The 23983-nt window shown below is 44.5% G+C and overlaps 1 protein-coding gene across 5 annotated transcripts in view; it reads left to right on the forward strand.

Moving 5' to 3' along the window:
- The window catches only part of CABCOCO1 (ciliary associated calcium binding coiled-coil 1), a 453528-nt gene that overhangs the window by 188470 nt on the left and 241075 nt on the right, over positions 1-23983 (forward strand). For all 5 annotated transcript variants that reach the window (XM_063961812.1, XM_063961811.1, XM_063961808.1 and 2 more), the window contains exon 5: positions 13986-14058. In XM_063961812.1, the coding sequence (XP_063817882.1) occupies positions 13986-14058 (73 nt within the window). The remainder of the gene's footprint in view (positions 1-13985; positions 14059-23983) is intronic.

Raw genomic sequence — 23983 nt, forward strand, 5'->3', positions numbered from 1 at the left:
ACAGTACGTGGATGATCTACTACTGTGTTCTGATTCATTGGAAGCATCCCTGAAGGATACGAAACAGCTCCTGTTTCATCTTTCAGACACAGGACACAAGGTTTCCAAAGACAAGTTGCAATTATGCCAAACTAAGGTAAAATATTTGGGACACTGTTTAACACAAGGACTGAGACACCTGACCGCTGATAGAATTCAAGCAATTAGAGACATGACTCTGCCACAAACCCAGCAACAGATCAGAACATTTTTAGGAATGTGTGGGTATTGCCGTAATTGGATCCCAGGGTTTTCCATTTTAGCGTTACCTTTGCAGGAAATGGTCTCCTCAAACAAACCTGACCGGATTTTGCATACAGACGAGTCTGAGGCAGCATTTGAGAGACTTAAACAGTGCCTAACGCAGGCACCAGCATTAGGTATGCCGGACTATGGGAAACCCTTTGAACTATACGGAACAGAAAGTGCTGGTTGCGCGGCAGGCGTACTAACCCAAAAGCACGGTGATGCCAGCAGGCCAGTAGCATATTACAGCGCTCAGCTAGACACGGTAGCGCGATCCCTCCCCACATGCTTGCGAAGCGTTGCTGCGATAGCATTGCTAGTAACGAAAAGCGAAGACGTCGTGCTAGGTCACAACCTCACAATTCATACACCGCATGCAGTATCAGCCTTGTTAAATTCTGCCCAAACCAGGCACGTCTCATCGGCGCGGTTTACAAGATGGGAATTGGCACTAATGGCCCCCGTAAACATCACCATAAGGAGATGCAGTGCATTAAATCCTGCAACATATCTCCCAAGTGTGTCTGGACAGACCCAAAGGGTGGAGGATGAGAGTACTGGGGAAGGAGGATTTAATACAAAGGAAGACACTCATGATTGTATAGAATATTTGACCCAAAATTTTACCGCAAGGCCTGACATCAGTGACAACCCACTGGAAGATGCAGAACTTACGTTCTACACGGACGGTAGTTGTCATAGACAGTCAGACTCGGGAGACTTGTGTACTGGATACGCAGTCGTAGATGACCAAGGCACCATAGAAGCGGAACCGCTAGGCCCACCTCACTCAGCCCAGGTTGCTGAACTGGTCGCCCTAACCAGAGCATGTGAATTGGCTAAGGGCAAATCAGCCAATATCTACACCGATTCTAGATACGCATTCGGGGTAGTCCATGATTTCGGAGCCCTATGGCGCCTCAGAAATTTCATGACGGCAGCTGGTACACCGGTAGCGCATGCAGCTCACATAAAAAGGCTTCTAACAGCGATACAGGAACCCGACAGAGTGGCTGTTATCAAATGTAAAGCACATACATATAGCCAAGACCCAGTATCGCTTGGTAACAGCCGAGCAGACAAAGCAGCTAAGTTAGCAGCTGCTACCCCCAGACAGACAGACACCACACAACTGATGGTATTTAATACCATCAACACACAGAAGTTGTGTGAGATGCAAAATTTGTGTTCCACACAGGAAAAGGCAGTCTGGAAGGCAAAGGGATATGGCCAGGAGTCCTCAGGACTCTGGACGGATGGACATGGTAAACCAGTGGCCCCCAGAGCATATCTTCCATGTTTGGCTGAAGCAGCTCACGGGCTGACTCATCTAGGCAAGGAAGGGATGTGCAAGTTGGTAAGAGCATATTGGTGCGCCCCAGGATTCTCCTCTCATGCGAGTAAAAGAGCCATGTCGTGCCTTACCTGTTTGAGAAAGAATATTGGAAAGGCAATACCTACAGAACCATCCCATATCCCACCTGCCGGCGGCCCTTTCCAGGTAATACAGATTGACTTCATTCAATTACCCCCTTGTCGAAATTTGAAATATGTACTTGTTTGTATAGATGTTTTCTCAAATTGGGTCGAAGCATTTCCGGCGGCCACAAATACCGCTATGTTTACTGCTAAGAAAATTGTGCAGGAATTTGTATGTAGATATGGTATCCCTAGAATTATCGAAAGTGATAGGGGTACCCATTTTACAGGTGATGTCTTTCAAGGAATGTGTAAATTGATGGGAATTGATAGCAAGCTGCATACTCCATACCGTCCACAGGCGAGTGCGAAAGTGGAAAGAGTGAACAGCACTATTAAAAATAAACTGAGTAAAGTGATGGCAGAGACAGGATTGACATGGCCAGAAGCTTTACCCATTGTACTGTACAGCATCAGAACCACTCCCAGGTCCCCTCTTAATCTGTCTCCCTTTGAAATCTTGTTTGGTCGACAACCGCATGTTATGATTAACCCTCAGGATGATTTGAAGTGTAACAATGAAGTAACTGTAAAATACTTGATTAACATGAGTAAACAGTTGAGGAATCAAAATGATAATCTGAAGTTAGTGATTCCTGATTTACCAGATAGTAATTGTCATGACATTGAACCTGGGGATTATGTAATGATACGGAATTTTCTACGCTCAGGTTGCCTTATTGGCAGATGGGAAGGACCATACCAGGTCTTATTGACTAGCACTACAGCATTGAAGGTTGCTGAGAGAGAGACTTGGGTTCATTCGTCCCACTGTAAAAAGGTCGTTGATCCAGAGAAGTCCTGTGATAAGGAACAGACGGTAGAGGTTGTATCACTAGAGTGTCTGTTCCAGGAGGACTGAGGCGGCACCTGAGCATTGAAAATCACAAGACCAAAAGCAGTTGTCGATCCCCTGTTCCCTTTTATTGTTTTTCTCCAATTTCCCATCCCATCTCCCTCAATAATTTTTTTCCCCCTCTCATTTTTCTTCGTCTCCTCCTATAAGATGGACTTGCCCCAAGAGACTGTGATCCGGATTTTCCTGTTGACCATGATGTTGACCAGAGCAGTCTGTTCCGGCGAGAGTACCATGGAGGTCGAGAGAGGTTCTGGAATGGGTTCTGATGATAAAGATGGAGGCGTAGTTTTCCGAGAACAACATAATCAACAAGCAAAGGCGAGTATCAGAAAACGATCCGACAGCATTGACCATAGAAGGAATTGTGAAGGATTGTTAGCTGAAGAAAACTGTATCTGTAGGCTCTGTAACAATGTCATTGAGGATGGGTGCATTAAGAAATGCCAATCCAGTTTTAATATCCATATGGACCGGCATCCATTGAGTGACTATCACTCCTTAGTGGGTAATGTGTTAAACAAAACAGATTGTTGGGTATGCTCTCAAGTACCTCAGGGTCATAGCAAATCAGGGCTAGTACCATTTCCTTTAACGATAGAGGAGGTACTTGAGTTAAATGGTGGGAGACCGGTGGACCGGAGGTTTAATATCTCCAGCCCTCCTAGTTTGAAGCTCCACCAATACCATGTGGATAGGTCCCTATTATGTTTCAACATCTCCAATCCCCGAAAACCGGGAAATTGGGAAGTGTCATGGAGTAACCACACCATGACCTTTTCGCATAGAGCAGATAGAATGCCTACAGATACAGAGCTTGTACACCACATAGCCAGTAGAGGAAAATCTTTCCGGTATAGGTATACCTTAGGAAATAAGATTACTAGAGTTGGAGAGGTATCACCAGGATACTGTGCACATATCGTACAACCTGATACGTGTACTAAGCAGATGGAAGAATTAGGGTTAGGAGATTTCACATGGAAGGTGTGTAATATGGTTATGTCCTACTCCGTCCCATATGTTCTCCCCGATGATGCATATTTCATATGCGGGAGAAAGGCGTACAAGTGGCTTGCCCCAAACTCTGAAGGATTGTGTTATATTGGAAAAGTACTGCCTGAAGTAATGACTGTATCACATGACAAAATGAAAGACATACACCGTGGTGCCCAAGCTCCTTATACTCACACCCATTACGAGCACGTTGTTAAAAGGCACCTGATAGAGAAGACAGAGCATCCGGCCTCTGATCTGATAAGTGAATCCACCGGGATTCAATTCTTAATCGCGTTAGATTTCACCCGCACCGCTAGAGGAGTGCTGAATTATAAATACATTTCTGCGCTCGCCAATTTGTTAGATAATATCACTGAAATGTATGATGACACGTTTAGGTATACTGGAAGAGAACTTCAGGCTTACAAAACAGAACTGGTACAGCATAGAATGGTTCTCAATTACCTCACAGCAGTGACAGGCGGATATTGTGTCACACTGGCAACACAATACGGCGTGAAATGTTGCACATATATTACGAATAGCACCGAGGATCCGGTCGAGGTCATAGACCAAAAGATGGACGATATTCTCCAATTGAAGTGGGAATTTCGCAGGAGACACAATCTCACTCTTGCTGCTGTAGGTAATGAGCTGACTGGTTGGGTGTCATGGTTGAACCCGCGAAATTGGTTTTCTGGTTTAGGAGATTGGGCTCAAGGAGTCATAATGGATGTTGGGAAGTTTCTCCTATGTATCTTAGGTGTTGTCATATCGATTGGATTGATATTTAGATGCGGTCAGGCTTTAATGAAGTGCAATCATCGTACTAGGGTAATGAGTTTAAGGAGTGAGGAAACTGTAATTAACCTGGACATGATTTATGACCCAAATGTAGAAACAATGATGTGATGAAAATGCGATTTCTACGGTCCGTTTCTTTCACCTGTTTTTCCGTTTTCTCCAAGGTAACAAGACCCACTTGGACGAGGAATTTGATGAGCCGATATACAGACAACAGAGGGATTAAAGAAGAAGTTTGACAACCTGATACACAGATTTTTGATGAACTATGCCATGGATCCCCAGTTTCCCTAGAAATTTTAAAATTACGCTAGCCCAACACTTTTGTAAATCTATGGACATTGACAGCTTTTGCTCGCACCTTATGGGCAAAAGCACAAAGAAGACTGCATTCAACAGACACCAAACAAGACCTCAATCGACGACTGTATATTTACCTGACATAGAATACCACCGCATTTACCGTAATTATGTCTTTTCTTCATTTCTACAACCCTCAGGTAATGACACACATAGTCGATAGGGAATACAGGCACAGATATCAGCAATCACATATCTCCCCCATTCATGTATCATCAACTAAAATGTGCTCCCCCATTTTGTTACAACCAAAGCCGAAAAGAGCTCGGTAAAGTTTGACAGCCCATCCACAGACCCGTACCACGGGATAAGAAGGAATTCACATGTATACTTCGCAATACCTCGAAGCTTGATTTAAAACACGTACGGCACGATGATACATGACCCCCAAGCACGGATTCATACACACATGCTTCTGCTATCTCACTAGGTCATACCCTTTTCCTACCATCTCCTCTCCTCCCTTACCCAACCATGTAAATGTATTAACCCCTAACATATATTTTTTCTCCTTTTGAAATGTTTTCAGGAAGTGGCAGTTATTGTTGACTGCCAGAGGGTGGACTGTCAAAGTCAGAAAAATATCTCTATGCACACTACCATATTTGCACCTCACACAGGTCCGTGCTGCGCATGCGTACGCTCTCCCGTACGTGCGCATACTCACAGTCGCGGGCACCCGCAGGCGCATGGTATGCGTATTTACGGTAGAGTTTATGCGATCGTAGCGTGCGACTCAATCATTACATATTTTCACTATATAATGTATTTTGTAGATCATGGTCCCTTTGATAGATTCTGCAAGTTTGGTTAATACAGAATGTTCATGAACAGAGAAATCCCTCTTTGTTTGATACAAAGGGTCAGACAGGAGTAATACAGTGGTGTTTAGTATCCATCGGAAGAATATTTAATTAGAAATATTCCGGTGTTGGTTTGAAGCAGATCAATCGCTCGTGCGAATAGTTATGGACATAAGAAGTTTATGAACATTTACTTTATTTGCACTTTATTACCCATGCGGCGGGAAACCCAGTTTCCCTCCCACCTGAGCTGTTGGAAATAGTCACAGCCCACCTGTATGAATCAACCTATGACCTTTTGTTATAATGCGAAGCCGAATTCCTGTGTCCAATGAACAATGAGATTGTAGGGACCATTGAATTGCATTGTGTGTGGGGCATAAATAGACAGGCCGATCACATCCAGCTCTTACTCTTCAACAGTTATCATTGCTGAAAATCGGGAGCTGGATGTCCAGAGGCGCATGCGATCGTTTCCTTTGTGCGTAAGTTTTTCTCCGTAATCATACTGTTTCTCTCTTGTTATTATGGGCCATATCTCTCTCTCTCTCTCTTCTCTTTCTCTCATTTTTCTCTTAAAAACTTAATAGTATTGTATTTACTGTGTAGTTACCTGGTTAGTTAGTCTATGTTATATTGTAGTGTATGACTTGTATTGTGTTTAACTCTTTTGCAAGTATAGCATTCATAATATATATTTTAGGCGTTGGACCCTGAGCACGGTATCTGTGTGTTTCTTATAGTATTAAGTATTCTCAGAGCGTCGGTGACGCTCAAACAGCTTTTAAGGTAATAAGGTTATACTGTGTTGCATTTACTCTCTAACATTACACTAAGGTTTTACTGCACAATACACTGTTTATGGTTTTAATACAAAGGTTTAATATAGTGAGCGTCAGCTCCGCTGGTGATCTCCTCGTGGTCCCGAGCGTTCGCTACGCTATAGCGAATCATTACTTTAGTTAACAGCCAATAACGTGCCTGCCTGTGATCTCTTGGCCGTGAGTGAACGTGACGCTTGAGCGTCTCGATCACGGCAAAGCAATTGTTACGCAACTAGCGTACCCTTACGGTACTTCATACATAAATAGCGTACAGTGTTCTTAGGCCTCATAAAGGGTATTATATACGATAAATATTTAGCTTTATCAGCAGATTTCTTTGACCTGATATTAATTACTAAATTCGTTCTATATAAGTAGTGTGCTCCAAGCAGATATTTATCAGTTATAAAGTTTGTTACAACTCTTGAGCATGGAGCAAATATCTACAAGCAGGGCTTGAATAAGGGAGGGGCAACAGGGGTGGTCTTCCCAGGGTCCTGCCACACATTATGGGTCCCCCAAACTCCACTCTGAAGCAGAGCAGAATAGTCCACCTCCAAAGGCAGCCACCAAGGAGCTCCCCAGTGTACAGCAGTCAGTCTTGCGGGATCGTACAGTGCAATCCTGCGAGACACTGGCATGGAGCTAGCTGGGTGTGCTGCTGCTGTGGCGCGCTGTGTCAGGTAGTGTGGTGTGTGTGTGTGACCTGGCTGGGTGTGCTGCTGCTATTGCGACGCACTGAGTCAAGTAATGTGTGTTTGAGCCCACCGGGTGTACTGCTCTGTGTCAAGCTGTCAGGTAGTGTGTGTGTGTTAATGGGAGTAGGGTGCTCAGGGTTTGTTATCACTTGTACTAATGGGGCCCCCACAACATCTTTGCCCCTGGGCCTCCACCAGCTTTAATCTGGCTAAGTCTACAAGCTTTAAATACTGCGCTCTCACTGTAGTAGAGAAGAATAAATGATCACCGTTCCAACTGCTCCACTTGCACATGAAGAAGGATGGTAACATCAATAAGCAGCAGACAGAGGGGGGGGGGGTGCTTTTCCCTCCCCTGGTATCCCCCCAGCACACTAAAAATTACATGTAACCATACATGAACCTATCTGGTAATAGAAATTCAGAGAATTGGTCACACATGTTTGCAAACGCATGTGTAGCTGCTGAGCCACTTCACGGCTTCTCTGATATCAGCATATGTGATTTGTCTACAGTAGGGCCTCATGATAAAGGCTATTACTAAAACACATCCAGACAGAGAGATAACTTACCTGGGATCCATCCCCAGGATGATTTTTAGTGTGCTGAGGGGATACCAGGGGGGGGGGGGCACCTCCCCTCTCTGCCTGCCATTTGTCTGTGACCTCTCCCCCTTTCTAGCACCTGATATGTAAGAGTCTCCAGGAATGATTGAGCAACTGCCACTGTTTGTCTGCTTGTGTGAGAAAGGCATTGAATGGGAGCAGTATTCCTTGTATTGCTAATGGAGATCCTGGGGGTGGCTCCCGGGTAAGTTAGCTCTCTGTCTGGATGTGTTTTAGCAATAGCCTTTATAATGAGGCCCTACTGTAGACAAATCACATGGCCCTATGTGGGCACTGCTATTATGTAGTGTTAGGACTGCTGATATCAGAGAAGCCGTGAAGTGGTTCAGCAGCTAAACATGTGTTTGCAAACATGTGTGACCAGTTCTCTGAATTTCTATTACCAGATAGGTTCAGGAATGGTTACAGGTGATTTTTAGTGTGCTGGGGGGATACCAGGGGGGGGGTAAGCACCCCCCCCCCCCTCTGTGTGCTGTCTGTCTGTGACCCTTCCCCCTTTCTAGCAACTGATATATAATTATCTCCAGGAATGATCGAGCAACTGCCGCTGTTTGTCAATATCAATAAGCAGCCAGGATACCAATGTCTATAAGCCTCATGTGCGGCCCTCACCTCATCTCTCTTGAGAGGGCTGCAGTTTGCAATCTGTCTCAGGAGTCAACACATCTGAGTGTACTGTTGTCTCATTGGCTAGCTGTGCATATATGCCTTCTTCAAAACAGCAATATAGAACACAGGACTTGTCCAATGCCTGTATTTATTTGATGGGTGCAACACAACACAGCGAGACGTGAGAAGTGCAGTACCCTTAACTCGTTTCTCTGCATACTGCAAAATGTGTGTTAAACAGTTGGAGGCTCCATTATTTAGCTTATATCTGAGGATACTTTTAGTTATGGGTTTAGAGTTCCTATTAACCTTTTATGGTCCATCACTGTTTGATTCATATATACTTCATGCCAAGATCAGTAGAAATTAGTAGGAAACATAATTATGGGGCAGATTTAACAATCAGTTATATTCTTGTTCTGAGTGATAAATGGTGCTATAGCCAATCAGCTCCTGTCATGTATTTGAAAAATGATACTTAGGAGCTGATTGGCTGGAGCACCATTTATCATTCATAATGAATTATAACAAGAAGATCACTCGTTGTTAAATTGGCCCCTATATATATTAAATTAAACTGAAATACAGAATTACAACCTAAAAAAATCTATTAGTAAAGGTCTCTAATGTTCTATATATAATAAACATGTAAATTACTTTAATAATATACTTTATCTGCCTTGTTAAGTTTCATAATATGCAAGCTATGCTTATAAGTGTCTGTAGTGTCTGTGAAAGAACAAAGATTGCCAGGTGCTTCCTGTCAAGTGCAGTGACGCCGAGGCAGGGAGGGAGCAGGTACTCTTTACCTGGTCCCGGGTCTGTTGGAGGCGCCCAGGGGCGGGTCAGGCTGCCCCCCTTCCCTTATGTAGTCAGCCAGGAGAGAGAGGACCTGCTGCTGTGTGCTGTGAAGGAGAGGCAGTTGAGCAGTGTCCTATCTCACTGCGTGACATGCGGTGGGGGTGGGTGATCCCCCCCCCGCCAGGGGTGGGCGATCCCCCCCCCCGCCACCCTTTGCTGCTCAACCCCCCCCCACCCTCTGTACAGTCACCTTTTAAAAAAAATATCTCTAAAAGAGGGGGGCTGGCCACTCCTCCCTGGGCCTGGCACAGCTGGTGGCCCCTGAGCAAGTGTAGTACAGTACGGAGGAAATGTGCATCCCTCATCCACAGTTAAGGCTAAGCCGTCTTTCTGAGTTGCTAATTGCACATTGGACCTGATTCATGTTTGTAAGGGAAGCAAAAAAAGCAAGTAACTTTGTGTCTGGAGCAAGCCATGTTGCCATGCAAGGGAAGCAAATACATTGAATTTTTTTCTGTGTAGGATAAATACTGGCTGCTTTTGCTTGTACAGTAGCTTACAAGTATCTTTATTTTTACACTGCAATTTATACCTCTTTTACACATCAGAAATATCCCGGGATTTTGCATGGGAGCGCGCAAAATCCCAGGACTGCAGGCGGTGTAAAAGGGTCCTTCTTCTAAACCCCGGGTCCACTTTCCCGGGATCCAACACGGCACATTCACAGGGTTGGACCTGGGTAAGACCCGGGTAGGAGGCGGTGTAAATGGGTAAGCCGGGTCAGCCGGCAAACCTCTTATACTGCAGTGTCCGACGGACAGTCGGGAGGCTGGGGCTTGCGGCGCAAGCTGTATATGCAGACAGCGGCGCCATGCTGGTTGCCATGCAGCGGCTGGGGACATGGCACATGCTGTCTATGCAGACAGCAGCACCATGTCTGGTGCCTGGAAGCGCTGGAGGCTGGGGGCAGCACAGCAGCTTCCAGATTGCTGTGCTTGCCCCTGGTGAGATGCTCCGGAGTCCCGTTCTCCAGTGTTTCCCGGTACTTGGAGATGACATCATCTCTAAGCGCCGGCCCACAAGACACTGCACCCGGGTACAGTGTAAATGGTGCAGATCCGGGAATATCCCGGATCGGCACTGCAGTGTAAATGGGGGGAATCCCGGGTCTGACCTGGCTTGGAACCGTGTTCCAAATCCTGGGATTTTGGTGTAAAAGGGGTGTTAGATTTTAGTTTGAACCCACCCAAATCTAATCTCTCTGCAAATGTTACATCTGGCCCACCTGCAGTGCAACATGGGTTTAGCCCAGTTGCTTGCTTTTTTGCTGTACTCACAAACATGAATCAGGCCCATTATACAAGTTAATGTCTGCACAGCGTGACACCAGTGCATGCTTCGCTGACATTTTCTCAAGGATTCTTAAATATACAATGACCTTCCCACAAACACATAAAAATGTAATGCATCCAAAAAATCTATATTGTTTCTTGTTTTAAGGGCGATGGGGAGCTATACATAAGATGACCCTTGGTATATATGGTATATAATGGTATATATGATATTCAACACTCTTATGAACAAATAAGGATCAAATTCTCTTTGAATAAAAAAACACATATTAAAATATCATTCTAATTAAAAAATGCAGTTTCTAAGCTCAATTACAGATACATATGAGATAAAATCCAGGCACTAAACACTGAACACTACAAGAACCATTTTACTTCAAAATCTATGTTTAACCCTCCCGGTTGGAGGGTACCCATTTCATAGATTAAACGCATTTCAGCCTTAGCCAATTGGGTGGAAATATCTCGCCTTCTCCAGTGTCCCTGTACCCACTGTAGGCCCACAAATCGTGTAATAGCTGATATTGAACACCCATGGGGACCTCCAGACCACTGAAAGTTAGATTAGGGGAGCACATCAGGAATATTAAGAGGGGTTTGGAAACCCATGCACACTCTAATCATTTTAAGAGGGTGCATGGGTGTTCAATATCAGCTATTACACGATTAGTACCTGGATTTTATCTCATATGTATCTGTATTTGAGCTTAGAAACTGCATTTTTTTATTAGAATATTTTAATGTGTTTTTTTATTCATAGAGAATTCGATCCTTATTTGTTCATAAGAGTGTTGAATATCATATATACCATTGGCCCCCAAGGACTTGAAAGAGATCTAAGCAGTCTGGGACTTGATTTGGAATGTTGTCACCATAACAACCACTGATACTAATGTTCTTGACGCTGTAGTGATCACGGAATAGAATGGCTACCGCGACAACGAGAATATACAAAATAATGAGCACATGACCGATGACGCGATGACGCACGCCTCCTCATGTGACCGGAGGAGGAGATGCTTGGTGCGTTCACACGAGGGAGGTGGAGATATGACTGGAGGAGAAGATGACGTTTCATCTAGAGATCACGTGACCGGACTGACAGATTGTTGCGGTATTCTGATTGGAAACACTCAGAGAGGGTGTTATAGGGAGGTGTTCCCGGCGCACGAGTGTCAGAGACTAATAGGATTAACTATGTATAGTGACCAGCTGTGCCGGGACTAATCACAGGAGAGAGAGGGATTTTTAAACCGGATTGGGAGACAGATAAGGCATTCACAGAAGGAGCTGACCTTGAGAAAGACCCAGGCAGGCTCGGAACACGTGGGTGCCCCAGTGGACTTACCTGATCAGAGGAGGATGTGGTACGATCTATGCCAGACCAGGAAGGCGGATTGACACCAGAGAACTCTCCCGCTGCAGCCGTAAAGGCCTGATGTCTGCACGCTTGTAGAACTGTATTTTGCCAGTTTCTACCTTTTTCTGGTAATTACCCAATGCCTTTATCTGTGCAGGATTGAGTCCACTAAAGAATGCCAAACAGCATGTGCTGTATAATTTAATCGACAGAAAGTGGTGTATTCCAGGATGTCTTTTAGATTCATTGTTTTATGTGTTGTGATCATGTGTGATTAAAAACCTTTTAACCTAAGGGTACTGCACTATGTCCTACATTTCTCTTTCCTTTTTCGGTCTGTTGGGCTAAGAGAAAGAGACTACAAGAATACGACTATTATTGACCTCCATATAGCGCTGACTCAGTGATATCCTATATGTTTGTAATCGCCCAGTGTGCATGCCGAAACGATGTGCCTCATTCCGAGTTGTTCGCTCGCTAGCAGATTTTAGCAGCATTGCACACGCTAGGCCGCCACCCTCTGGGAGTGTATCTTAGCATAGCAGAATTGCGAACGAAAGATTAGTAGAATTGCGAATAGAAATTTCGTAGCAGTTTCTGAGTAGGTCGAGACTTACTCCTACACTGCGATCAGCTCAGCCCATTTCATTCCTGGTTTGATGTCACAAACTCGCCCTGCGTTCGGCCAGCCACTCCCCCGTTTCTCCAGACACTCCCGCGTTTTATCCTGGCACGTCTGCGTTTTTCCGCACACTCCCAGAAAACGGTCAATCCTGTCAATCACACTCCGATCGCTTCAACGATGGAAATTCTTAGTTCGGACGTGAGTAAATCTACTAAGTTCTGTGCCAAAATACTAAGGGCATGCGCACTGCGTACCATGCGCATGCGCATTTTCGCCTTAATCGCTCCGTTGCGAAAATCGGCAACAAGCGAACAACTCGGAATGACTCCCCATGAGCGGTGAGTGCTCATGCGTGCTCCCGCTTCATCGCCAGCGGGCGCCGTTCATCTACTGGTATTACCAGTAGATGAACGGCGGGGTGAGTGGCTTTCCATAGCGTCCTGCTATGGAAAGCCGCTCACCCCCGTTGACATCGGTGGGCAGGGGGGAAAAGTGCTCAGTGTGTATGCACTGAGCGCTTTTCAGCCCAGCGATGTCAGCGATCATCGCTGTGCATACACGCTGGGCATAAATGCCCAGTGTGTATGCACCTTTACTCAGCCTGCCATCGCAGATGAACATCATGACCGACGATCGTGATTTTTATTCCGGACAGCAATCGCATCGATCGCAGTCTTGCTATCGCAAATGCAGGAAGGAGGTGCTATGCCAGACAGCACTATCTAACTGGCTCTCAAGAATCTCTTGGAGCACCAGCCCATCCCTGCTGGAAGACCCCTACAATTGTGGGGCATGGGCCTTTGCCCAGTGTGCCTATATGTTAAGATGGCCCTGGGTGTCTGAGTCCTTGCACATTCAGCTGAACGTATGTAAACAAGGGAAGTATTTTGTAGCAACATTTGCATAAACTCACAGTTGGGCAACTGACAATAGATGCTGCTACCTTCATGTGCTACTCAGATTCGAGTGTGGATTATTGGGTCGACTCTAACTAGGTCGACAGTCACTAGGTCAACCACTATTGGTTGACATGCACTAGGCCTAGACAGGAAAAAGTCAACATGGACTAAAAGTCGACATGGGGCTTTTTACTTTTTTTGGTGTTGTTTACACCATAAAATCAGCGGGAACCCCAATTAGTGCACCACGTCCCTTGGCATACCTCACTTCACTCACCATGCTTAGAGCAAGGTTACTATTCCCAATCTTATCACATGGATCATAAAGTATGAAAAAGTTCAACAAATGAAAACATTTTGAAAAACTCATGTCGACCTATTCCTGTGTTGACCTATTGTCAATGTTGATCTTTGAACCATGTCACACTAATGCCCTAACTTGTCGCCCTAAGTGTGGTCAACCTAACAACCAAATACCCCCAGAATCAGGCTCTATACTGTATCTTTTTGTTTATTCAAATAAAATAATTTTCAATTTGTTTGTAAAAGTTTGGCATGAAATGTTTTGGTTTATATGCTGTATGGTGAATTATTTCTCCTTTCAGTTTATTTCAGCACTATAAGCTCTATGAATGCCTCTTCACTGTGCCAAGGGATCAAATGGTTATAGGAGCAGAGGTAGGTAATCATTTAAAAAATAGGATTTTTTTTATTAAAGTTATGTACTTTCAATTTATGATCTGAAAAGAAATCTTACATACTTTGGTAACAATGAAATCATGTCCTCCTAACTAAAAAATTCAAACATTTATATAAAATGCAATATATATTTTCTTCAATTGTATTTTATATTTGCAATCATTATTCTAAATATCAGAAAACATGAACATTTTTAACAATAGAAAAATCAACATTACAATGCTGGTGTACAGGGGTAGCAAATTGTTTTATTTTAACAAAGGTGGTCATTCCGAGTTGTTCGCTCGGTAAATTTCTTTGCATCGCAGCGATTTTCCGCTTAGTGCGCATGCGCAATGTTCGCACTGCGACTGTGCCAAGTAAATTTACTATGAAGTTAGGAATTTTACTCATGGCTTTTTCATCGTTCAGGCGATCGTAATGTGATTGACAGGAAGTGGGTGTTTCTGGGCGGAAACTGGCCGTTTTATGGGTGTGTGTGTGAAAAAACGCTACCGTTTCTGGGAAAAACGCGGGAGTGGCTGTAGAAACGGAGGAGTGTCTGGGCGAACGCTGGGTGTGTTTATGACGTCAAACCAGGAACGACAAGCACTGAACTGATCGCAGATGCCGAGTAAGTCTGGAGCTACTCAGAAACTGCTAAGAGAGGTGTAATCGCAATATTGCGAATACGTTGTTCGCAATTTTGAGATGCTAAGATTCACTCCCAGTAGGCGGCGGCTTAGCGTGAGTAAATCTGCTAAAAGCAGCTTGCGAGCGAACAACTCGGAATGACCCCCAAAGTGTAGCCAGCATTACGATTTGGATGACTGATTTAATGTTGTGACTTTGGTCCTTGTTCAGCTTCAGTTGTAAAATTGCAAAATCGCAAATCAGGCGATTATCAGCAGACCGCATTGCGCATGTGCAAAGACTAAATTGTGATTGCAATTTAGTGAAATGTAATCGCAATTTGATTGACAGGAAGTGACCGTTTGTTGCTGTTAACATGGCGTTTTTTGTGGAGTGGTTGGATTATGGCCATTTTCGGGTCGTGTATCTGAAGTCAATTGCAATGGATTGTGACTAAAAACATGGCGCCGGTGCAACTGCATTCTCATTATTCTGAGTAGCTTTGGGTCAACCGTAATTGTTGATGGCACTTGATTTCTGCGTATGAATCGCAATTTTGCAATTGCATTGGTGGGCGTCTTTTAACTTTCTGGGCGGCTCTTCACATGCAATTTTTAGCAGAAGCAGGATTGAGAAAGTCGCAATTTTAGTCTCAATAACAGTCCAAGTTGAATTAGGCCTTTTGTGCAATAATCTGGCATAGTGAGACTATGATTTTGTAGTCATTAATAGCTTTAGACAGATCAGTATATACAGATTGAGTATCCCTTATCCAAAATGCTTGGGACCAGAAGTATTTTGGATATCGGATTTTTCCGTATTTTGGAATAATTGCATACCATAATGACATATGATGGCAATGGGACCCAAGTCTAAGCACAGAATGCATTTATGTTTCATATACACCTTATACACACAGCCTGAAGGTCATTTTAGCCAATATTTTTAATAACTTTGTGCATTAAACAAAGTGTGTGTACATTTACACAATTCATTTATGTTTCATATACACCTTATACACACAGCCTGAAGGTAATTTAATACAATATTTTTAATAAATTTGTGTTCTAAACAAAGTTTGCGTACATTGTGCCATCAGAAAACAATGATTTCACTATCTCAGTCTTACTCCAATAATTCCGTATTTCGGAATATTTGGATATCGGATACTCAACCTGTATTGTTTGTTAGGTTGTTTGTTGCCTGAGTTGTTATCTTCCGAACAGTGGCGTAAGTTCATCCCAGGTGCCTGGAGGCAGAGTTCCGCCTCTGCTTCCGAATGCTTTCATGATTCTTAAAAATACTATACCATATCCTCAAAATTTACATAATCTTTTCCACATTGCATGCGATGCTGAATCAGTGTTAAAATGCAATTAATCCTCAAGGAATATCGGATTGCTGCAACAGCTAACATGTTCGTATGTGGCCCTAGATTACACCATAATAATGTGATTGCTTAATAAAAGGTACGATGACAAGTTAGAGAGACAAAGACATTTATGAAAACATCTACATAGAAACGCTTCTGTGACCCATAGCTACCAATCAGATGTTTAATTTAATTTCCAAAACCGTACTGTCATTTCTGTTCACCAGTTTTTAATAATGTCCTCTATAGTGTTTCATGGACAATAAATTGACCTAGCAGCAAAATAAATGTGAATAATATGAATTCAGTTTCACATATCACCATACACCCTTAGGCTAGTTATTGCTGAGAAATCCAGACCCATTGGATGGCTTGTTAATGCCAATGTGACAACCCTCCTCAATTGGCAGTGTATGTTTTACAGCATATATTGTGGGTGAGGGGATGTAGACAGCCTCTAAGTAATGTGTAAGCGCCTTGAGTCCTGTTGGAAAAAGAGCGCTATATAAATAAAATTATCATTATTATTATTATTATTATTTATTGTTGTAAGAGAATTTTGCTGTGTGTAAAGGGCCCTACACACTGGTCGATACCAGTGAAAGATGTGAACGATCTTGTTCATTAATGAACGAGATACTGTTCATATCTTTTAGTGTGGAGGCACCAACGATGAATGATGCGCGGCCCCGCGCTCGTTCATCGTTGGTGCCCCGTCGCTTATGCATGCAGGTCAATATGGACAATCTCGTCCATATTTGCATGCACTGCTATGAAGCCGGGTGACGGGGGAGTGAAGAAACTTCACTCCCCCGTCACCTCCCCCCCGCCGCCGGGTCGCCCATCTGCCGTATCGGTGGTCAGGCAGCTCAGCGGTGGGCCGCCCAGTTTGTAGGGCCCATAAGTTGGGTTGTCTTTGCTATGTTCCTGAAATGTTGTCATGTGAAATGTCAAACATTTTACATGAAGTATACGGGGTGTATTCAATAACTGTCGGAAGCTGCCGTCTTGTCGGAAATACGGCAGCTTCTGACAGAAATAGTTTGCAAGGGATTCCGACCTATTCATTAGAGCCAGTTTTTTTCCCGACAAGCCACCAGAAGAGCCACCGATCCGAGTGCATCTGTCGGAAATGGGGCCATGTCCGTCAGGTTTTGGCCCCCTTTCCAACAAACTAAATCCGACTTGAAAACAAGTCGGATTGAGGTGAGGAGACGTCCAGTTTACCCCCGCCACCATCCAGCTCACCCCCACCGTCCACTGCCCGCCTCCGTTACTCCTCCCGCCGCCATCTGCACCCCCCTCCACCGCTGTCAGTGCACCCGGCAGCTGCTGACAGCAGGACAGGACCCTTGGTATGGCCAAATCCGACAGTCGGATTTGGGCATCCAATGAATAGGGGTTGTCAGATCCATTCCAACAAATGCATGTCGGAATGGATCCGAATCTTATTGAATACACTCCTATATATGGCCATTTCTTCTGAGGCAGGAACCTCTGAACAGCTGGAGGAAATGTGGTGTCACACATTAATATGAGGCTTTAACTAGAGGAGGGACCCTTCATTATTATGGATCCCCTCTTCATTAATAATCCCCGCATTTAATTTTTCTATCCAGGTACCCCTCAGGCACTATGGCATTCACACCACAGGGCATAGCTAGTATGTAGATGGAAGTTTACTTATGCATCACATTCAGGCCCTCTGCAGTGATACCTAATAAAAGGGGACAAATTAATGAGTTAGCTGCACAGGAGTATATACTAACATTGTCTTGTGGGAACTGAGATTTTTTTTACAGTATCCTTGGATTTGCATTGAAAGTTAATGACAAAACCCACATATTTTAACCTGAGCATGGTAGGCACATTGTCATGATCCTGACTGTAGTTCTCATATTTGGTGACTTACCCCTGCCATCTGCCCTGAATTATGTGTCTTTTTGCTTACTGGGATAAACAGCTTGTCAGAACCATGAGTTTCCTGAGTGTAGAGTTAACAAGCTCCACCTGTGGTGATTAATATTCTGTGTGAATCTGAATTTAGCAATCTGAAGTTTAGGCCTAAAAGCCAGCATCCTCTGTTTGTTTTTAGAAGTTCAGGCTTCAGTGTTCTTTCGGCCTGCTTGGCCTCACTCCACATCAGTGCCTAATCTGGAGTACTCATGTGACAGTGTCTGATCACCTGACCCGGAGCTTTCCAATCCTGTGCCAGCCTGAGACTGTCTGAATCACCTGACTCTGCTCACCAATCACCAAGGGCCAGGAAGTATAAGTCAGGAGACTTGAGTTGCAGACTCTGCCAGTTCCTTGTGTCACACACAGCTCTATGTGAGCTTAGAAGCTGAACTCCCTAAAGGTAACACTTGTACTTTGGTTCCTGTAAAACTCTGCTCTTTTGCTACCCAATCTGGATTACAGTTGTGTTACCATTGATATCCAGTATTTCTACAGTCTCATCTTAAAGCCACAGCTGCAGTATTCCACAGTCTCGTCTTAAAGACACAGCTGCAGTATTCTAGTCTCTTCTTAAAGACACAGATGCAGTATTCTTCAGTCTCATCTTAAAGCCACAGCTGCAGTATTCTACAGTCTCATCTTAAAGTCACAGCTGCAGTATTATCCAGTCTCGTCTTAAAGCCACAGCCGCAGTATTCTTCGGTCTCGTCTTAAAGCCACAGCCGCAGTATTCTTCAGTCTCGTCTTAAAGCCACAGCCGCAGTATTCTTCAGTCTCGTCTTAAAGCTACAGCTGCAGTGTTCTTCAGCTTTGTCTTAAAGTCACAGCCACAGTCATCATTCTACTTTCAGTTGCGTTTCCAGTTATATCTGGTACAAGACCGGATTACAGTTGCAATCCAGTATACCGGTACAACAGCCCGGTTCACAGTGCGGTTCCCAGTCTCACTGGTAACCAGCCCGGTTCTCAGTCTCACTAGTAACCAGTCCGGTTCTCAATCTCGCCAGTAACCAGCCCAGTTCTGCGCAACTCCAGAGAACCTATTTCATAGTAACCTTGAGTACACAAGCACCCACTCCTGTGACAGTATATCCAGTTCAATCTCACCAATACATTCACCATCCTGCTATTAACACCAAGTCCCTGGATATCCAGTGGTCAGGATACGGCTTCCTCTGCCGAGGCCCGGGTTCGATCCCTGTTAGGGATTGCTCCTTCTTCTCACTGATTCCTACAGACCAGCCTAATATACACATAGTACTCCAGTCGCCCGCACAGACTTCACTAACACCGGGTTCACAAAAATATGGCCATGACAGTAGGAACTGGCCCCATGGACCCGGCCGAAGGTGTTTGTCTGACGCGAGACCTCCTAAGCAATATTGCAGGACGCTTGGAGGGTTTGGAGTCGACTCAGCATCAATTGGCAGAGTCTTTACAGCAGAACTAATTCTCCAGAGATTCTTGGACTCTCTGTACTCAGTCTCCTGACCAACTGCGGATTCTCTACCTGATGTTAATACAGTTACAAGAACTTTTGACCAGTATTCTTTCTGTGATGCCTGAACTCCTCAGGAATACCACCAACGTTGTTAATCCTGTTTTGTTCCATCCAGTTTCTAAAGTCTCTTCCCATGTGCAAGGAAAAGTTGTTCATCAGAGCTACCCACGGCCTAAGCTCTCTGAAGCTGAATGTCAGCGGTGTAGGGAGCTACACCTATGTCTTTACTGTGGAAATTCCGGTCATTTTGTTAAGGATTGCATTCTTTGCAAGCCAGGAAATGGCGACAAATCTCAGTATCATAGCGCTTATGTCTACAAGTCATCCACAGTAGCCGATCCTGCTTCTGCTGACGGGGGTGTCACAAAGGCTACTCTAAAAGAGACTCAAAGTTATGACAGGGGTCCTGTGATTAAAAGACCCTATCCCAAGTTGGGTGTCCAGAATAGAATGTTCAAGCCATTTAAAGCCACAGAGGAGTCTGTGCCTTAAGCCCAAGGAGGGGCATCTGTGCCTTCAGCCCATGGAGGGACGTCCATGCCTTCAGCCCAAGGAGGGGTGTCCGTGTCTTCAGCCGAAGGAGGGGTGTCCGTGTCTTCAGCCCCAGGAGGGGGGTTCAGAGCATCCAGCCCCAGGAGGGGGTTCAGTGCATCCATCCCCAGGAGGGGGTTTAGAGCATCCAGCCCCAGGAGGGGGCTCAGAGCATCCAGCCCCAGGAGGGGGCTCAGAGCATCCAGCCCCAGGAGGGGGCTCAGAGCGTCCAGCCTCAGGAGGGGGTTCTGGGTGTCCAGCCAAATGAGGGGGTTCTGGGTGTCCATCCCCAGGATGGGATTCCAAGTGTCCAGCCCCAGGAGGGGCGTCCAAGTTTACATCCCCAAAGAGGGTTATCCAATGTTCAAGTTCTAGTAGGGGCATATGAGTCTTCTACTAAAAAAAATGAGTATCTGATCTGTCAACCCCAGGAGGGGTGCTGGAAATAACAACCCTGAGAGAGGTGTCTGATTCGTCAACCCCAGGAGGGGTCACCAGAGTTTCAGCCCCAAGGGAAGTATCCAGAGTCAAGTTTCCAGATGGGAATCTTTGTGCTACAGATGCAGTTATGAACTCCTGTTTGCTGTCTCCTGAGAGTGCCACCATGTTGGCATCCAGCTTGGTTCAGGTCCAGGATGGGCCACCTGAACACTTGGATTCTACTCACTCCGGTTCCAGACAGAATCTGTCTCCTCCGGTTCCAGCTGGTCCAGCAATATTCCAGGCCCAGCCTGGTCAGTCCGTCCCGGTTCCAGACGGTCCAGCAATACTCCTGGCTCTGCCTGGTTAGCCCGTCCCGGTTCCAGACGGTGCAGCAATACTCCAGGATCAGCCTGGTCAGTCTCCTTTGGTTCCAGCAAATTCAAGTATCCTCGGATCCAATTCAGTCCTACTCATCCAGTCAAAGATTTCTCCAGTTTCAGTCAGTAAAGCTCATCTGGACTCAAACCGATTCCAAGCATTGGTCCGAGTAAAGAACTTTTGTCAGTTAGTCCCAGTAAAGGACTTCCACCATCTAGTTCTAAAATTAGACTTCAGTCTGTTTCTGATTCTGTTTCCTCGTCTTCCAGCATTGAGTCCACAGCTTCTGCGGGGAACTCTAATACCTCTTCTCATCAATGTCAGAATAATTCTGCTGTAGCCGCTAAAGTCAAGAAAAATCCCAAGGCTGTTCACTTAAAGTCAGAACGTGCTACAGAGCTGGATACCGATCTGAGTACAGTTTTCTCAGCTTTGTCCCTAAGCATTTCTGAGCTATCTATTGTGCCATCTGCTGATTTGGATAAAGGACTTCAGGCTAATATTGCTGAGAAGGTTACTGATGTTGCTTCCTCTGTCCAGTCCCCAGAGTCATTTACCTCAGTCTCAGACCCAAGTGTCGCAGCATCAGTGAGAATTACGAGCGTCTCCATCCAGGAGGACATTTCAAGTGATTTCTCAGTTGAGGATTTCAGCCAGACAACTTCAGAAAGGATATTTCTTCATCAGTCTGATGTCCCTCAAACTATCTCCAATCCAGCTTCTGAGGGTGCGTCATCAGTTTCAGACTCTAAGCTTTTATCCACTGCTTTAGGACCTATTTTCTTTGATGGAGATTTATTACATATGCCACTCTAGTTCATTGATTTCTCTCTCTGATGGAGTCGGATCCTTCCAACATTACTCGACATCTGTTTCTGGCATTCAGAGGAAGAGCTTTGGAGTGGGCTAACATGCTTTTTGATAGTAATGATCCTGTGTTTCATGATTTACAGACTTTTAGTAAAGCTGTGGTTAAATAATTTAGTCTTTGGAATCTGACTCGGTTAAAAAATCATGCTCAAAAGGGAATTCAGGTTCTTCTTCATTCGACCTGTAACAGTCTGATGCAAAAGGAAGTTTGTCCTGTCCTTCCAAGGATAATTTAAGTATCTCCTTCTGTAAGAATCCGAGCATTAAATTGGTCATGTAGGAATCTCTCTTAGACCAATACTAAGTTCTCCGCCAAAGAATTTAAAACTCCAGTGCACTTCTTTGTCATCTTCAAATTGTGTATCTAAGAAAGATTTGTATTTTCCATTAGACTTGGACTCAGATTCTGAATTTGATCCAGTTCTTCATGCTACTCCTTCCCTGGGAGGTACTGTGTTTTTTTTTTTTAAGTTTTTTCTTTACAGGAAATTCCACTCTCCCTGGTTAAATCCAGATGTTCCCATAAGAAGAAGAGGCATCAACGAAGGTCCTAAATACTTCTGTTCCTCTAATTGTCAAGATGGGTGTTTGGAGTCCACCCTTGAAGAGGGGGGTACTGTCACGATCCTGACTGTAGTTCTCATGTTTGGTGACTTACCCCTGCCATCTGCCCTGGATCCTGTGTCATTTTGCTCACTGGGATAAACATCTTGTCAGTACCATGAGTTTCCTGAGTGCAGAGTTAACGAGCTCCACCTGTGGGGATTAATCTGTGTGAATCTGAATTCAGCAATCTGAAGTTTAGGTCTAAAAGCCAGCATCCTCTGTTTGTTTGCAGAAGTTCAGGCTTCAGTGTTCTTTCGGCCTGCTAGGCCTCACTCCACATCAGAGCCTAATCTGTAGTACTCATGTGACAGTGTCTGATCACCTGACCCAGAGCTGTCCAATCCTGTGCCAGCCTGAGACTCTCTGAATCACCGGACTGCTCATCAATCACCAAGGACCAGGAAGTATAAGTCAGGAGACTTGAGTTGCAGACTCTGCCAGTTCCTTGTGTCACACACAGCTCTGTGTGAGCTTAGAAGTTGAGCTCCCTAAAGGTAACACTTGTACTTTGGTTCCTGTAAAACTCTGCTCTTTTGCTACCCAGTCTGGATTACAGATGTGTTACCATTGATAGCCAGTATTTCTACAGTCTCATCTTAAAGCCACAGCTGCAGTATTCCACAGTCTCGTCTTAAAGACACAGCTGCAGTATTCTAGTCTCATCTTAAAGCCACAGATGCAGTATTCTACAGTCTCATCTTAAAGCCACAGCTGCAGTATTCTACAGTCTCATCTTAGCCCGATTCTCAGTCTCACTAGTAACCAGTCCGGTTCTGCACAACTCCAGAGAACCTATTTCATAGTAACCTTGAGTAAACAAGCACCCACTCCTGTGACAGTATATCCAGTTCAATCTCACCAATACATTCACCATCCTGCTATTAACACCAAGTTCCTGGATATCCAGTGGTCAAGATACGGCTTCCTCTGCCGAGGCCCGGGTTCGATCCCCTGTCAGTGATTGCTCCTTCTTCTCACTGATTCCTACATACCAGCCTAATATACACATAGTACTCCAGTCGCCCGCAAATACTTCACTATCACCTGGTTCACAAAAACCATGGCCATGACACACATCCCCTCAATCAAAGTACCGTAAAATGACCCCCTCCCCCTAATAAAAATAAAAAATAAAATACAAAACATGCAGAAAGGAAGAAAAAAATAGTTTAGCACGGAATAAAGAAATCGATGGGAGATATGTAATATGGAATTGCAGGCCACTGCTGAGATAGTAATGATTATTTGTTATCCACCCTACCCAAAATCCCCCATTCCACTGATAGCCGGAGATAACTTTTAAGGTACGTAAAAGCAAATATATTTACCAAAGACCAAAACCTTCTTATAAGTGGGCAGTCCCATATACAATGTACTGGATAAAGATTGCATCGGAGGCCCAACATTTAGTGCAAACACTAATATCTAAAGACTCCATCAAGGACCTGCTGTTGGGGGTGGGGAGAGGTACCCATTGTGATATATGTTATAGAACATTTCTCTATACATGCTAGATGAAAGCACAGACTGGTAGTAAATAAATGATCGCAAAAGTTTTTTCATGGTAACATGGGGGAATATTGTACACCATGAAGATAACCCCATTGAAATTTTGGTTTGGTCCAAAGGGGCTTGGAGTATTTTATAGTGAA

The sequence above is a fragment of the Pseudophryne corroboree genome, chromosome 3 (genome assembly GCF_028390025.1).
Source record: "Pseudophryne corroboree isolate aPseCor3 chromosome 3, aPseCor3.hap2, whole genome shotgun sequence".
In the NCBI taxonomy this organism is placed as follows: domain Eukaryota; kingdom Metazoa; phylum Chordata; class Amphibia; order Anura; family Myobatrachidae; genus Pseudophryne; species Pseudophryne corroboree.